This window comes from Gekko japonicus, unplaced genomic scaffold (assembly GCF_001447785.1).
Source record: "Gekko japonicus isolate JY-2015 unplaced genomic scaffold, Gekko_japonicus_V1.1 scaffold1602, whole genome shotgun sequence".
In the NCBI taxonomy this organism is placed as follows: domain Eukaryota; kingdom Metazoa; phylum Chordata; class Lepidosauria; order Squamata; family Gekkonidae; genus Gekko; species Gekko japonicus.
In genome coordinates, this window is record NW_015172053.1 from 348,762 (window position 1) to 363,851 (window position 15,090).

A 15,090-nucleotide genomic window follows, 5' to 3' on the forward strand; every position below is an offset into this window, starting at 1 on the left:
TGTCATGCACAAGGCAGCATTTGTCACAGCAAAGTAGTCTACACAACTACAGCAACAATTAGCAAATGTAGGGGATGTCTTCATAATCACGCATTCTGAGAAAATCCAGTCTGGATTTGTCTTTTCACATTTCATTCCACTGGTCTAGACATTTACAGCGCAATCCTAAATGGAGTTAAACCCAATTAAGCAAATTGATTTCAATTGACTTAGAATGATCTAACTCTGCTTAGGCTTGCACTGTTTTTAACCAAAATAATCAGACCCACAGGTCACTGGCAAAACAGGTGCATAAAGTATGACAAGGCAAGGGAAAGGAACAAGTGAACCTATCTGTGAGGCCCCCAGAGCGAGGGGCCACTTTTCTACTTGGGCATTCCAAGGTCTGACACTATCTTTGAATTTCATGTGTTTAAATAAAACATCTGGATCCTCAGATATTTTAATATCAGACTAAGAAATCAATGGTTAAAAGAAATCTCTTATGACACATCTGATTTTTGCATTGTGTATGTTCATGTGCGTAGTAACAGTTCATCCAGTACAGTTCAGAGAACATCCCAGTCTCTACCACTGTGTGTCACTGCAGGGTGGGGGGAAGGTGTAATCCTTACTGGCAAGCAATGGGAGGCAGCAGCATAGGTGAGGCAAAGTGCCGGTGCAGCTTCCGAGTGACTAGTGGAATCTTGTGGTGGAGGCTGGGACATCCCCTTCACCCTGTTCCACAGGCTGCCACTCTGGGTGTGTGCATGATAGTGCGTGCATGTGTGTTTCTGCATATACCATCATCACTCTCTTTTCAGGGCTGACAAAAATGAATGTTGAAAATATCAAGTTTCTAGTGAGAGGCTGAAAGCTGCGCAAAAACCTCAAGTGGAACAAGACCTCTGAAACCATTTCAGCATCCCCAAATATGTAAACACACTCCACAGATCACACATTTAGTGGACCCTGTACATTATGTGCTATATGAATAGATTCCCCCACCATATAGTTAAATCTTAAAAAGAAGTTATAGACGAGGCCATTGTTGTTCTGGGGAAGGAAAAGATTAACTCTTTTCCTTTACATGGTTTTGCTATTGAAAATGTCTCCTCCCTCAACCGCTGACTTCTATTAGTCCCAGTAAGGAAAAAAGACAGGCACATTCTCTATGCCTGTTTTTTCCCCGGCCTGTGAATGACAGCCTGAGAAGTGGGTGGTAGTGGTTTCAATTGGGGAAAAGGTACAAGAGGAAAGTTAACCCTGTCCCCCCTCCCCCAGCAGAGTTCCTGATTTTTAAGCACAGATCTTCAACATAATGAGCAGTGCGGCTCTTAGATCAATGAGTGAAGAAGTTTGTCAGTTTGTACTTTACATACCTGTCTGAGACCGAGACTGATAAGTGCTTATGAGGCCAGATACTACTGCAGTTCCAGGATTAATATACCTCAAGATAATATGAAATAAATAGAGGTTTGATTTCTCCACATTCAAAGTTATCCTCACTTCATTCTGTAAAATGGAAGTTAATAAAACAAGAAAAAAAGAGCCATAAAGTGCCAAGAAGGATAAACAGTTAGAAGCCATGCAAGCAAAATACTCAATTCCTACAGGGGGGGGGAATTACAAACACCGCATAGGCAGACACATAGGCAGAGAGAAAGTGTTTTCTGGATAAGGAAGAGGAAGAAGACAGGCAAACCTAGCAAGAAAAGTAATTCACTTACAAGTGTTATAAGGGTCAAAATGCTTTCCCTCAGCAACTGAGATCCTCCCTTTAGAGCTTTTTGAAACCAAGCTGACATAGTGCAGAACTAGGTGGAAGGGCTTAGGAGAAGCCACAGTGACAGGCACTACCACCTCTGGCTGGGAAAAAAGAAGCAAAGAAGAGGACAGGAAAGCATATTATTTAACACTACCACCCAAAGACAGAGAACATTTAGAATTCATTTAGCATGTGTAGAAATTCCACAAAAAAAAATTACAGCAGGTTCTAATGAATCACAGGAGGAAACAGTTCCCAAATATCTTCATAATGGATATGAAGTCTTAACAACTGAATCCTAAGCAGACAAACTTGGATGTATGTCCCACTGAGAATAGTCTGGAGATCATTTGTAAATAAATTTGTCCATAGTATTATGGACACAAAGCAAAGACATACCTCTAACCACATATATCATAGAGTTTTTGATAACCTAGGTTGCTTGGTCATGATGCAATTTTTGTATGACTGCCTCTCTAACCTCAGAGATACAACCCTAGGCCCAGCTAATGTTGTTGCGCACCCTTAATCTCCAGGGTACTTCAACACTGACCCTGGTGGATAAGGTTTAGCTGATCCCTTATATGTTGCAGGCTTCTGTAGTGATCCCTGACGAGGGGCTCTAGAGTTACCCAGAGTTTCCTCACACTGGTGTTCCCTCAGGCAAGCTGTCCATTTCCCAGAATATGGTCTTTTCTGAGGCCCATATAAATGGAGGATGCACAAAGCCCTCAGAGGCATCAGAATCTTCCAGTCATCTACTGGAGAGCCAGTTTGGTGTAGTGGTTAAGTGCGCAGACTCTAATCTGGGAGAACCGGATTTGATTCCCCACTCCTCCACTTGCACCTGCTGGATGACCTTCGGCAAGCCATAGTTCTGGCACAGCTGTTCTTGAAAAAGAGCAGTTTCTGCCAGAGCTCTCTCAGCCCCACCTACCTCACAGGGTGTCGGTTGTGGGGAGGGGAAGGGAAAGGAGTTTGTAAGCCACTCTGAGACTCCCTTGAGTAGTGAAGGGCAGTAGTGAATCCAATCTCTTCCTTTTGTTCTTCTTCTGGCCCTGGCTAGTCTTTGAGAGAACTGTTATTGTGACCTCCAGCATGAATTCTTCCCAATTGCCTTGATGCTCTTCCCAGTAGTTAGTTACAAAGGGGAGGTTTTTTTATTTTTTCACCTTTATTAATAAATCATATTCTGATATCTCTGAAGTTATCTTAGTTCTTGTCTTCTGTGATGAGGATGTTGGATACCATGGATGTGTATATATGTTTACTTTGGATTTTAATCTTAAAGATGAACCTTGGCAGGCATTTTTTCTTGTCCTTTTTCATTTTGCACAAGTGGTGTCCTTTATTGTCCTTTTTTATTTTGCACAAGTGGTGTATACACTACTAAAAATCTAATTGTGTAAAGAAAGTACATGGACATATGTGTTAGGGTTGCCAGCCTCCAGGTGAGGCCTGGGGATCTTCCACTTTTACAACTGATCTCCAGCTGACAGAGATCAGCTCCCCCGGAGAAAATGGCTGCTTTACTCTATGGCATTGTACCACGCTGAGAACCCTTCCCTCCCCAAACCCCGCCCTCTCCCGGATCCACGCCCAAAGTCTCCAAGTATTTCCAACTCAGACCTGGCAATCCTAGTGCATGTGGACAGTTTTAATTACATACCACAGAGATTTGTTTTAACCTCCCCCTCAAAGCATGTATTTTGGTAAACAAAAAAACAACACAAGAAAGCAACAATGCATGCAGGGATAAGCAAAGCATATTACAAAACCAGGCCCAGTTGTTCATACCACTGAACAAAGAAATAAGCATTTCCCATGTGGAGAGCAGGTTGCTTGTATTTACTTCAGCCATGTGACAGACTTAGTGTAGAGACTAGTAAAGTTGCAAGCTAATATGATTTTCAAATATATTTAACTTGCTATTTTAAGGAGATTGTTTTTCTGCCATGGACCTAACATTAGAATTGCTGGCCACAACATGGAGAACCCAATTTAACAATGCAATGGGAACAGTTTGCAGGTATCCAGCTCATCCCTGTTACTTGCCTGATCCTTCTGCCTGCCCTCCTCCCTCACCTGCTGCAGAGAAATAATGAAATCCCACTTGGTAAATAAGTACAGTTGCCCACATAGAACATCACTTCTAAGCACTTGAAAGACAAGAATACTGGGGATTTTGTGTTAGCAGTTAGTTGTACCAGAAAATGCTGTAAATCTGCCAACTTATTTTCTCAAGAGTTTCACGCAGTACTCAGTTTCTTGTGTTCCTTGATTCTATCTTATTTTAGATTTTTAAATTATATACATTGGCCACCCTCCTTTTTTCATTACCCACCAGCCAGCTGTTGGCTAGCCATCAACTCATGTCCAACAAACATTCAGAGAGCAATCCTGAGCAGGTCCACTAAGGCTGTGTCCCAGGTCTACACAGTGGGCCTTACTTCCAGGAAAGCGTTCTTAGCATTGCATGGTTACTCCTTTTCCTTATGAAATACACACATATACAGAAATAGAGATTGTAATTAGTCAAGATGGAAAGCATAGTAATACTTTCCTTCCTCTAACTGATTCCTTTAATTAAACTATTCAATTGGTATACCCTCCCCCATTCCTGGATTCCTAATCTGTTAAGTAAAGTTAATTCAATAGGAAAGAAAAGTGAAGTAAAGGCAATCTATTATATATTATGATTCTCCAGCAGCTTCTCTGTACATGCTCAGGTTGCCAAAGAAAGACTGGACATGGACTTTCCAAATGATGAACACACACACACCCCAAAAAAGTTTGAGCCCAGTGGCACCCGCCTTCCCCGCGAACGTGCTCAGGGCGGCGAACAGATGGGGCCAATGCCCAATTTATGGATCTCAGGGCAGCATTTGATTCAGTCCCCAGATGCCGCCTCTGGGCCAAATTGTCCAAAACATCTCTAGACAAGAGACTTCTTTGGCTGATTTACAAACTGTACGAGAATCCTACTGCACAAATTCGTTGCGGAGTAGATGGGCAACTTACAAATACCATTCATCTCTCTAAAGGTGTTAAGCAAGGATGCTTATTAGCCCCCACACTTTTTAATCTTTATATAAATGATGTAGTCCCATATATCAAAAAAACAATCTGTCACGCACCCATACTAGCGGGACAGGAAGTTCCTATACTACTTTATGCAGATGATGCAGTGCTGCTATCCAGATCAGAAGTTGGCTTGCGTAAGCTAGTGAATGCTTTTACTGATTACTGTATCCAAGAGGGGCTGATGATCAATTATGAGAAATCAAAAATAATGGTTTTTTCTAACAAACCTTGTTTAAAACAAAGATCATGGAAGGTTAAGGGTGGGGAGATAGAACAAGTGTCTCATTTCAAATATCTGGGGATAGTGTTCAGCTCCAGTTGCCGCTGGAAACATCATATAAGAGCAGCAACTGAAATCGCTAAATTAAATTCTAATGCCCTCCTTAAATTCTATTATTCAAGAGGCGGCCAGTATGTCCCAATGGCCATTGCTGCTTTTAATGCGAAAGTTACTTCCCAATTTTTATATGGGGCTGCGATCTGGATTAAAGAAATTTCGGAATTATCAGATCAGATCCTTCTCCAGTTCCTGCGTAAAATTGCAGGAGTCCCTAAATGTGTCGCAGGGACGGCACTTAGAGAAGAATTCGCACAATGCTCCTTTGAGTCAAGAGCCTGGAAGGCAGCCTTTAAATTGAGACTGAAAGTTCTTTATATGACACCTAATGCTCAAGGAGGTCTTCTTTATCTTTTAAAAGGGGATAATTATAAATGTACGTGGGCAAAACATATAGATAACAAGCTGGAGTGGATTGGTCTCGCCCCTACGGGGCTTAATAATTTAAATTATCAAGAAGCGCTAAATTTGATGAGATTGAGGGTGACAAACATTGACCGACTCAGCACTTCAATTCGTGCTAGGCGAGTATGCTCCAACTCTGCCTTAGGGATTGTTCCACCTAAGAAAACTCCCTCATATATGAGCTTCCTTACATCCCCCAGATCTAGATATGTCTTCACGCTTGCAAGGTTGAATGTTTTTCCAACTGTAGAGCTAAGTGGCCGTTTTGCTAAAATACAGTACTCAAATAGATTGTGTAATTGTGGATCAGGTGCAATAGAGACCTTAGATCATCTTATGTTATTTTGCCACCAATGGATTGACCCCAGATCCTGCTGGATTACTCCTATTTTACAAAGATATCACCTCCCTATGGAACCCTGGGTGATAACCATACTATTAGCTGATGAGGACCCTGAAACGACTCGCTTGGTGGCAAAATATCTTTCAATAGTGCTATTTTTAAAGCGGCTTTGAAATGTTATGAGTACCTTTTGTATACAATTTTAAAATTTTAAAACTAATTTCCATAATATCATGGGATTTTATAGAATTCATTGAAGTTTATAAAATGTGGTCTGATGTTACTGATTGAGAGCATGTTTACTAGCTTTTATTGTAAAGGCGTTCTGTCTAAATATCTTGTAATTTTATGTAATGCATTTTATATTTGTTGTTTGCATGTTTGGCTTAAGACCTCGGGTCAATGAAGCTAATAAATGAAATGGAAATGGAATACATAAAACATTAAAACTTTAAGACCAACAAAATTTTATTCAAGGTATAAGCTTTCATGTGCAAGGCACACTTCTTACAGCATATACCTTGAATAAAACTTTGTTGGTCTTAAAGGTGCCATTGGAGTCAAACTTTGTTCTGCTGCTTCAGACCAACATGGCTACCCACCTGAATCCACACACCAAAAAACATATTAAGATAGCAGTTAGAGATAAATTTCTCTTGTTTTTTCTACAATGGTCACTTTCTTTGTTTAGCACATCAGACTACCTTTGTGAGCCATAATATTCACCAACACACAGTTGTTTTTCATATAAGCCACCTGGTTGTTTGGATGGTAACCAACAAACCCCAAACTGCACAGTCCTGACCTTTCTGAAAAATGATAACCTAAATTTTCTAGGAGGTTTTGCAGCATATGGAAGTAACTTCTTCCGAAAAATAAAGGAGGACTACAGAGTTTAACTGATGCAGATGTTTATGCTGTGAAATGGTCTTGAGAAGGCAGAGTAAGTTAAACATATAAGAAAAAGGAACAACAACACATACTTGTATAGAGGACATCTGTGCATAACCTCTCCAGCTAAAATCAGGGAATTCTTGAGGATCATATCCAAAACGGATTCTTCTTCCACTTGGAGTTGTTCCATCTTCAATTTCGAACCTCAGGTGATGCAAGTCAGGAAAATAGTAGTTCTTTTCAGGCCTTTCATAAATACAAAGTTAATTTAAATTTCTCTCCTACCCATTAAAAAAGTCCAGAATTCTCTTTCCAACAGCAGCTAGCCCACTATCTCTGGAAGGTCACAGACAAAGCGTGAAGGCAACAGCCCTCACTTCTGCCTGTTCTCAGAAACTAGTAATTAGAAACACAGGCCCCAACTAGCTGTGACAACATCCCTGTGGCTGCCACAAGGACTCCACGGCTGAAGCACTTGTCATCCCCTCCCCTCGCCCCTTATTAGGTGCCACAATGGCCACACTTGCCCCCCCGGCTGTTTCAGGGCTTGATAAGATGTGCATGGGGGAAACAAGAGTGCCGTGCTGTGGGTCCAATCCTGACTGGGCCCTCATGGCATTTTAAAATCATTTAAAAATGGCAACAGCATCCTTGCAGCATCACAAGGACACTGTCACAGCTAGCATGGCCCAGAGCTTCTCTGTTCCTTTTAACTATCATAACAAATCACCCCTAAAAGTGATGTAAAAAGTGATGTTATTTTAGCCAATGCGTTTTATCTATGTTTGTAAGCTGCCTTGAGCTCCAGAAGGAAGAAAGGTGGCTAATAAATGTTTTAAATAAATAAAAACATAAAGATACTTCTTGAATTTAGTATCTGCCATTACAAGAATAATGTCTCATGTAATTAGCAGCTGATTTGACAGCAGACCTATCATTTCCTGAGCAGCAAGCAAGAAATCTTAAGGAACACGCTGTTCTGCTACACCAGCTTCACTTTCTCACTTCACTTACTCATTGCAGGACTTTCCAACAATGTGTCTTCTGCACTGGCAAGCACCTGAGTGATCATTGCACACATGACTCACAGACCCTCCCACATCACATTGACATCCTGGAAGGGAAGAAAAAATAGTGCAGTTTTTTAAGTCACAAGAATATAAAATATACGCAGGGCTCTTTTTGTAGCAGGAACGCCTTTGCATATTAGGCCACACCCCCTAATGGAGGATTGGCTACATTAGGGGTGTGTCGCCTAGTATGCAAATGAGTACCTGCTACAAAAAGAGCCCTGACTGTAGGTTCCTTCTAATGGTAGGGACAGAAATGAAAGAGAGTAATTTCTCTAAATCATTCTAAATTTACCCTGTAAATAAGATAAGCTTACAGTCTCTCCTAAGGGATGTACATATGGGAATGCATCCTGAATATTCTAGCATAGCTCCATTAAACTTAAAATGGGTGAAGCAGAAACTTCCTATAGCAATGGTTGCTGTAGTAAATCCACATCCTCTTCCATGAATGCTCATACTGAAATAAATGATGGAACAAGTCCAGCCACACCATGAAGCAATGTGAAGTATGTGCTCCAGGCAACAGTTTCAAGAAGAGGTTCTGGTTGTCCTGCCTCCGGTCTTCATGTATCATTAAAGGAAATGAATGGAAGAGGATATTTTGACCTTTTCCTTGAAATGTGTGTACATTGAAGTCTAGCAGTGATCTAGAGCATTTGCATTCTCCCATGCAAAACTGCCACAACAAAAGCACCCTCCAAAAGTTCAAGGCAACTAACAAGTTTTTTTTTAAGTACAATAATTTAAAAATTACCCAAAAGATACCTCAGTTACAGAACAAATAAAAGAACCAAGATAAAGGGGACTTAACTACTTGTTGATGCCAAACAGACTTAATCCCTAGAAAGATTGGATTGTTATCTTTTAGAAATCTTTTATCATATGAAAAACCTCAGTTGTACCTTGGCATCCAAAATAATTCCATCCTTCAAGACTGTAATAACCATCCTCACAAGTATCACACGAGTCGCCACAAACATTTGGTTTGCAGTAACAACTGCCATCCACCTGTACAGAAAATAATTGTGAAATTTTCATCTTCTCCCTTGATATATTTCTTGTTTCAAACTATTATAAACTTGTTTTAGAAGGTTTTATATTTGTTATCTCTGTGTTTTGACCTTTGTAAGCCTCCCTAAGCCTGCTACAGTGGGGAGGGTGGGGTAAAAATTTAATAAATAAATAAATAAATAAATAAATAAAATAGTTTGCATTTAAATACCCATGAAGAAAAGCTCTCAATATAAGCTGGGAACTGGCTTGTGGCTACAGGGAGGGCATGTACATGGATAGGAAGAAGCCCAAATGTACCCACTTTTGTAGGCATGGTCATATGTGGCCAGCCCAAAGAGAGCAGGTTCTAGGTCATAAACTGGCATGGGAGTTTTCTCTTCACATCTGTCACAGCTTTTGGTGTTAGAGGGTTATCTGGGTCCAAGACCAGCTTGCGGAGCAGCAGAATTCACTTGCAGGCTATTTAAGCTACATCATATACATCAGTTCCTGGGAATGTTCCACTGAATTGGAACTTATTTCTGCACAAATATGAACAGCAGATCAGGTTGTTATTGGCAATATCGGATGACTTCCTGGCTACCTGTTCACAGGGATTTATTCAACTAAAATTTAAACAATATGTAAGCCCAATTATTTGTAAATGGAATGTTTTTACCTGCTGACATTCTCTAACTCCACTCAGAGTTCCATCTGCAGCACACTGGCACTCTGCAAAGGCAAATAAAGCTATTTGGATCACCTTTCTACAATTCTTTTATATCACTGGCATTCCCCTGGAGTGTGCAAAGGGGCCTGGTTACTTTTCATATAATATTCCACCACAGAAACTCAACATGTGAAGGTGTGTGATCTCATCACCTCCCCTTTCTGTCTCTCTCATCATATGAGGAACAAAACATCTGGAACCAGGTCCCCCTGATCTTACAATTAGGGTTGCTAAGTCTATCTTTGCCGGGAGCGGGGGGCTCCCGGCCGGCGTCTTGCGCCGCACTCACGTCACCCGGAATTGACAGGAGGATGCCAGGCACGTTGGGGGCAGGGCCACGGCCATACAAGGGAAAACCATAGAGTTTTCCCTTGTATGGCCATGGCCCCGCCCCCAGCATGCCCGCATCACTTCCGGGTGACGTGCACATCGGGGTGGAGTTCCCCCCGGGGCCCGATCCGGTGGCACCGGGGAACGGGCCTCTGGGGCGGGGGTTTCCCCGCCCTCTGGGGGGACTTGGGATCCCTACTTACAATCCAGATTGGATTGGATTGGAATAATGGGGTCATAGTTCGTGAGCCAGAGATCTGTGTGTGGAGCTTCTTAGAAGTACTGAAGTGTGTTCTTCATCCTTGAAACGCTATCGCCGACATTTGTGCCATTTGTGCCATGCTGCATAACTATTCTTTTCTCCTCAAGACAATCTTTTTTCAGGAGCTCTCTCTGCTCACCTTAGTGCAGTGTGCTGTCATGTAAGTTCAATATAAGTTGTTATTATTTTGGCTAGACTGATGGAGGCACATTACTGAAAAGATTATTTTAGGATTCATTCTCACAAAGACAGATGATTAGACTGTTCAAAGGCACTTGACATATTGCTGCAAATACTTCCACTTATTTTTCTGTTATTGGTTCTTATTTCCATGTTCTACATTTCTTCAAAACGCAAAGCTGCCAATGAACAAGGCAGAAGGCATCTTGAACAAATGAAAACATATTCTCCAAACTAAATGCCTTGCTGAAATTCCAAATATATCAAATTACTCCAATATATTTAATATCAAGAAGCACTAGAGGGCAGAATTAGGCTAAGCATCTGTTAAGTATCACTATTTCTAACAGGGATCAGAGTCTTAAAATTGCAGGAATCATGGATTATACAATAGTATCTCCCAAACTGCAAGAAATCTATTTTGATGAAAATATATAGCAAAACGTTTTGCAACATACAAGTAGCTGAATCCAACTGCTGCACGAGCAACTACCTCTTCATAATTTATACATTTACTTTACTTATAGCCTGCCTTTCTCCCCAAGCATCTTATATGGTTCTCCACTCCTGCCCAGAACAACCCTGTGAAGTAGTGTTCTAGGATGAGACTGTCACCTAGCAAGCTTCCATGGCAGAATGGGGATTCAAACCTGGGTCTTCCAAATCCTAGCCTGACACTCTAACCACTACAAAACACTGGCTCTCTAGTTCACTAGCATCCAGTGGCACCTTAAAGACCTCTTCACAAGATACTCTAACGGCTGAACAAAAAATAGTGGCTAACCATGAGAACCTGGATCAAACTGAAAATAGCTGCAAGAAAGCACAGGTGGTGTGTTCATAACACGAAGTATGTCAGTGCAGCCTTACCTATGCATCCATCAGGGTTTTCTCTAGCTAGATTCCAGTATAGTGGTTTGCAGATACTACAGCCTGGACCTTCTACATTTTGCAGACACTGGCAATAGCCCTAATAGGCAATGGGAACAAGGAAGTGAAGAGCTATTACAAAGCAATAACACAAGTCAACAGAATTTCCATTATATAAAATGATGAGAAGTAGCAAGTTGCTCTGATAAACACAGCATGTCCACTGCAAACGTAAGCCTTAAACCCAAATTCAGATCTCAAGTTCATAACATGGCTGGAATCCATAGAGGTCTTAGCTCTGGGCCATCAGGCTTGATGAGCTGAAAGTATAGGGTGGGGTTGGGGGAGGGGTCTTACAGACAAATTTGCCTATGAAATTAGAATAGTATGGAGGAATATTCATTACAAATAATTTCCAGTTTACTTATACACACACACTTCCTTAAAATCTCACAAGTTGTAAAAATCAGGAGATATTTACAGAAAGATTCAACACTAGGGACGGGCTGCTGTTATGATGCCTTCTATGTACTGGCAGCAGGTTCCCTTTGGAGCCCACTTGCCCATGCCCCACTAAGTGGCAAGGAGAAAGGATTAAACCCCTGCCCTCAGGCCTATATTCTAAGCAAATCTGCAGTAATACAAATATCCTATCCAATCCAATCCAAATATCTTTACTGGCATAAAAAAGAAGAAAGATATAACATGGCAAATTTACAGAGAATTTCAATTATAAAATCCATCAAGCATCAGATAGGAAAGCTAAACTTTTGCTCCCTGATTGTTATGGCAGCCAAAAAGTACCTTGCAACTAAACTTGTAATATGGGAACATCAGTCAGATAGTAAAAAGGATACTAACTTCGCCTCAGATAAACTGTGAAAGTTAGACACAATAGGCTTGATTATACAGTCCCGCACTTCCCCATAAAAATCACAATGAAGTAAAACATGGGCTACCATTTCGAGGTGCCTTCTTTTGCATGGGCAGAGTCTTTCTTAATAGGGAGTGTTGGCAAACCTCCCAGACAATACTGCTGAGGGTAAAACATTGAGTCTTGCTAACATAAAAGAGTTTTTTAACTGGGGTGAAGTAATCTGGGAAAAGTAGGCAGCAGGCAGTCCATGGTCTGGGAAGATACCAAATGCTATCCAATATTTAGAATATCTGTTTGGACAGTGTGTGCTAACAAAGCGTCAGTAAATAGATTCTTTTTTTTTCATAATAACCTTCACTTTATCAACACAAACCCAAAGAAGCCAACATGAATTCTGTCTATGTAAACCAGATACACACTGATATACTTACAGAATATGAATCAAGAGTTCCAGCAGGATCACACTCACTGCCGACACCTTTCCACAATTAAAAAACAAAAACAATATGTACTTATTTGAGAGTAAAGTTATTTATTTGTATACTTATTTTCTAAGTATACAAAATGTTTTAGCATACCTGTGAAATAGGTGATGAGAATTTGTAGATTACAATTAATCATTTGAATAACCCTTCTTATGTGCAGAGTGTCTCACAATAGTCCTGTTACTACCTCTGCTACTCGCAGTGTTACTCCCATTTTACAGATCGGGGACTGAGACTGATAATCTGACTTGCCCAGTTACTGCAGTGGGTATGACTTCATTCACTAGATCATTCTGTCCCAGACTGATTTGACCAGTGCTAGCGAATGAATTCCATGACCACAGAGGGATTTGCAGCTACATTTCTTATTCAAATCCCGGCCAAATTCTCCATTCACTAAACCAGACAGGAAGCTTTCAGCATCAAGTACTTCAGGGTTTGATCCATGGACCCTGTAAATCAGACACTGGCTGCCTGTACCACCAGGATTCCTTCTCACTGGAACTGCAACTACAGGCAATTCCAGATGGAACAACTACACATCAATCAATAACCTTTCCTGCTTGGGAAATCAGCAGATACCAAACAGCAATCCATATCACTGTTCTTCCGTAGTCTGATTTTCAGTTTTCCCTCAACTGGGCAATTTTTTTTTAACCAGGCCCTACTTCTGCACTGCTTTGCCATCCAACTTTGATAACTGTAACACTTTCATGCTGTCCAAGATACTCACAAATTCTCAGGCCCAAGTGCCTAACATTTAGCAAGGGTACCTTTTTAAAAAGTTACTGCAAGGTACAGCAGGGCTGAATTTGTCTGTGGCTGCTGTCCTAAACCTTTTCCTGGGAGTATGCCATGAGACTTATTTCTGAGCAGCCTGCTTAGGATTGCTCCCAAAATCTAGTGTCTTACAGAGACATTTGCTAACTTCCTCTACAACACTTTTAAAAAGAGTAATTTCCTTGGGATTATTACCTAGACAATGAGGAAAGGAGTGGGCTGCTGAAAGACATCTGTCACACTGCTGACCTGCAATTCCTGGTCGACATTCACACTGCCCTGTTGCTGAATCGCACGTGTCATGGTAGGAGCCATCGGCTGAACACTGACAAGCTGTAGAGAGATGTCAGTTAAAAATATATGGTAGCATTTACATGAGGGAAGTTATTGTTGAATGCTTCTCCAGAGGAGCTCTAATTGAAATAAATGTGGGGCTCATGGGATTATTGCTTTATAAATGGTTGAGGGCATTTTCCAGCAAGAGTGGTATCTTTCAGGGTCTATGTGACTGCTGTATACCACGTGGTTATGAACCACTGTACAAGCAATCTCCCCAACTACTTAAATCGGAGCACAAAAGCTCTCACCAAGAAAACAGAGCCCTATGCAAAGTGCTTCCATTAAAATACTGAATAGTTTGGGGCTTTGGTGGAAAAAGTAGTTCACACAAAGACGACCTTTTGCAAGTTGGACACATCCAGATTATTCAGCTTCAAACGACAACTTGCTCAAAGTGTTCAGCTTCAGCCAGTCTCAGGTTTCAATGGCAAAGTTCAGACTTCTCCACTTTTCAAAAGTAAAACTTTGTAACAACCTTCAAGTTGCAGAAACTCTCATTTTGCTGTTAGTGATTTTTCACAATGCAAACAGACATTTTGAAGGCAAATCAGGGGCTTTATTTTGCTACTGACTTGGTTGATTTCTTCAATCAACAGGAGGCATGGATTATCTGGAATGCAGAATGTGGGGAAAGGAGAACATCTTCTTCCATGAGCTGCTGCCATACTAAGGCTGCGGTCACACACACTAAATAATCCACCTTCAATCCACTTTCAATGCACTTTCCAACTGGTTTCTTACTGTGCGAACTGGCAAAATCCAATTCGAAAGTGCACTGAAAGTGGATTACTTAGTGTGTGTGACCGCAGCCTAAGAGGAGCAGCATCATGTAATGGTTGGCATCTTAGATTTCCACAGTGGAAACAGGGGTTCATTTTTCACTCAGCCATGAAACTCAGCTAGTCACTTTTTGTTCAGCCTAACCCAGGGGTCATTTTGTAGAAAAAGAGCTAGGGGAACTCATTAGCATAACTCATTAGCATATGCCACACCCCCTGACATCACCAGAAGTGTGTCCTCCCCACAGCCGGTGGCGACCTCCAGCGGGCACCAGCAGGGAGCTCCAGGCCCCGCCCTCCCGCACCTCACCCGGGGGGATGGCGTCCCCCCGCGTCCCCCCCCCAATGACCCCTGGCCCTAACCTATCTCATAGGATTTATCTCTCCCTTATAATAATTGAATAGCAACGTTCTATTTTGCAACATTCTAAATTTGGCCCCTTTAGTGTTAGGCCGGAAAAACTGCCACTCAGAAGACACTGGCTGGGTTGACTGGCTGCTTTGTGCAGTCCCGCCCAGCGTTCCAAGGTTATTTGCATATGGAAGCTGATTGGACTACACTCCATTCCACACCTCAAACTC

The 15,090-nt window shown here is 41.5% G+C and overlaps 1 protein-coding gene across 1 annotated transcript in view; it reads right to left on the bottom strand.

The window, feature by feature from the left end:
* Nucleotides 1–15,090, bottom strand: part of LAMA3 (laminin subunit alpha 3) — a 169,607-nt gene that overhangs the window by 90,109 nt on the left and 64,408 nt on the right. Inside the window, exons 13-20 of the mRNA XM_015420742.1 lie at nucleotides 13,586–13,723; nucleotides 12,557–12,603; nucleotides 11,249–11,348; nucleotides 9,556–9,608; nucleotides 8,786–8,891; nucleotides 7,825–7,924; nucleotides 6,900–7,056; nucleotides 1,362–1,494 (exon numbers count right to left, since the gene is read on the bottom strand). Coding sequence (XP_015276228.1) covers nucleotides 1,362–1,494; nucleotides 6,900–7,056; nucleotides 7,825–7,924; nucleotides 8,786–8,891; nucleotides 9,556–9,608; nucleotides 11,249–11,348; nucleotides 12,557–12,603; nucleotides 13,586–13,723 — 834 coding nt within the window. The remainder of the gene's footprint in view (nucleotides 1–1,361; nucleotides 1,495–6,899; nucleotides 7,057–7,824; nucleotides 7,925–8,785; nucleotides 8,892–9,555; nucleotides 9,609–11,248; nucleotides 11,349–12,556; nucleotides 12,604–13,585; nucleotides 13,724–15,090) is intronic.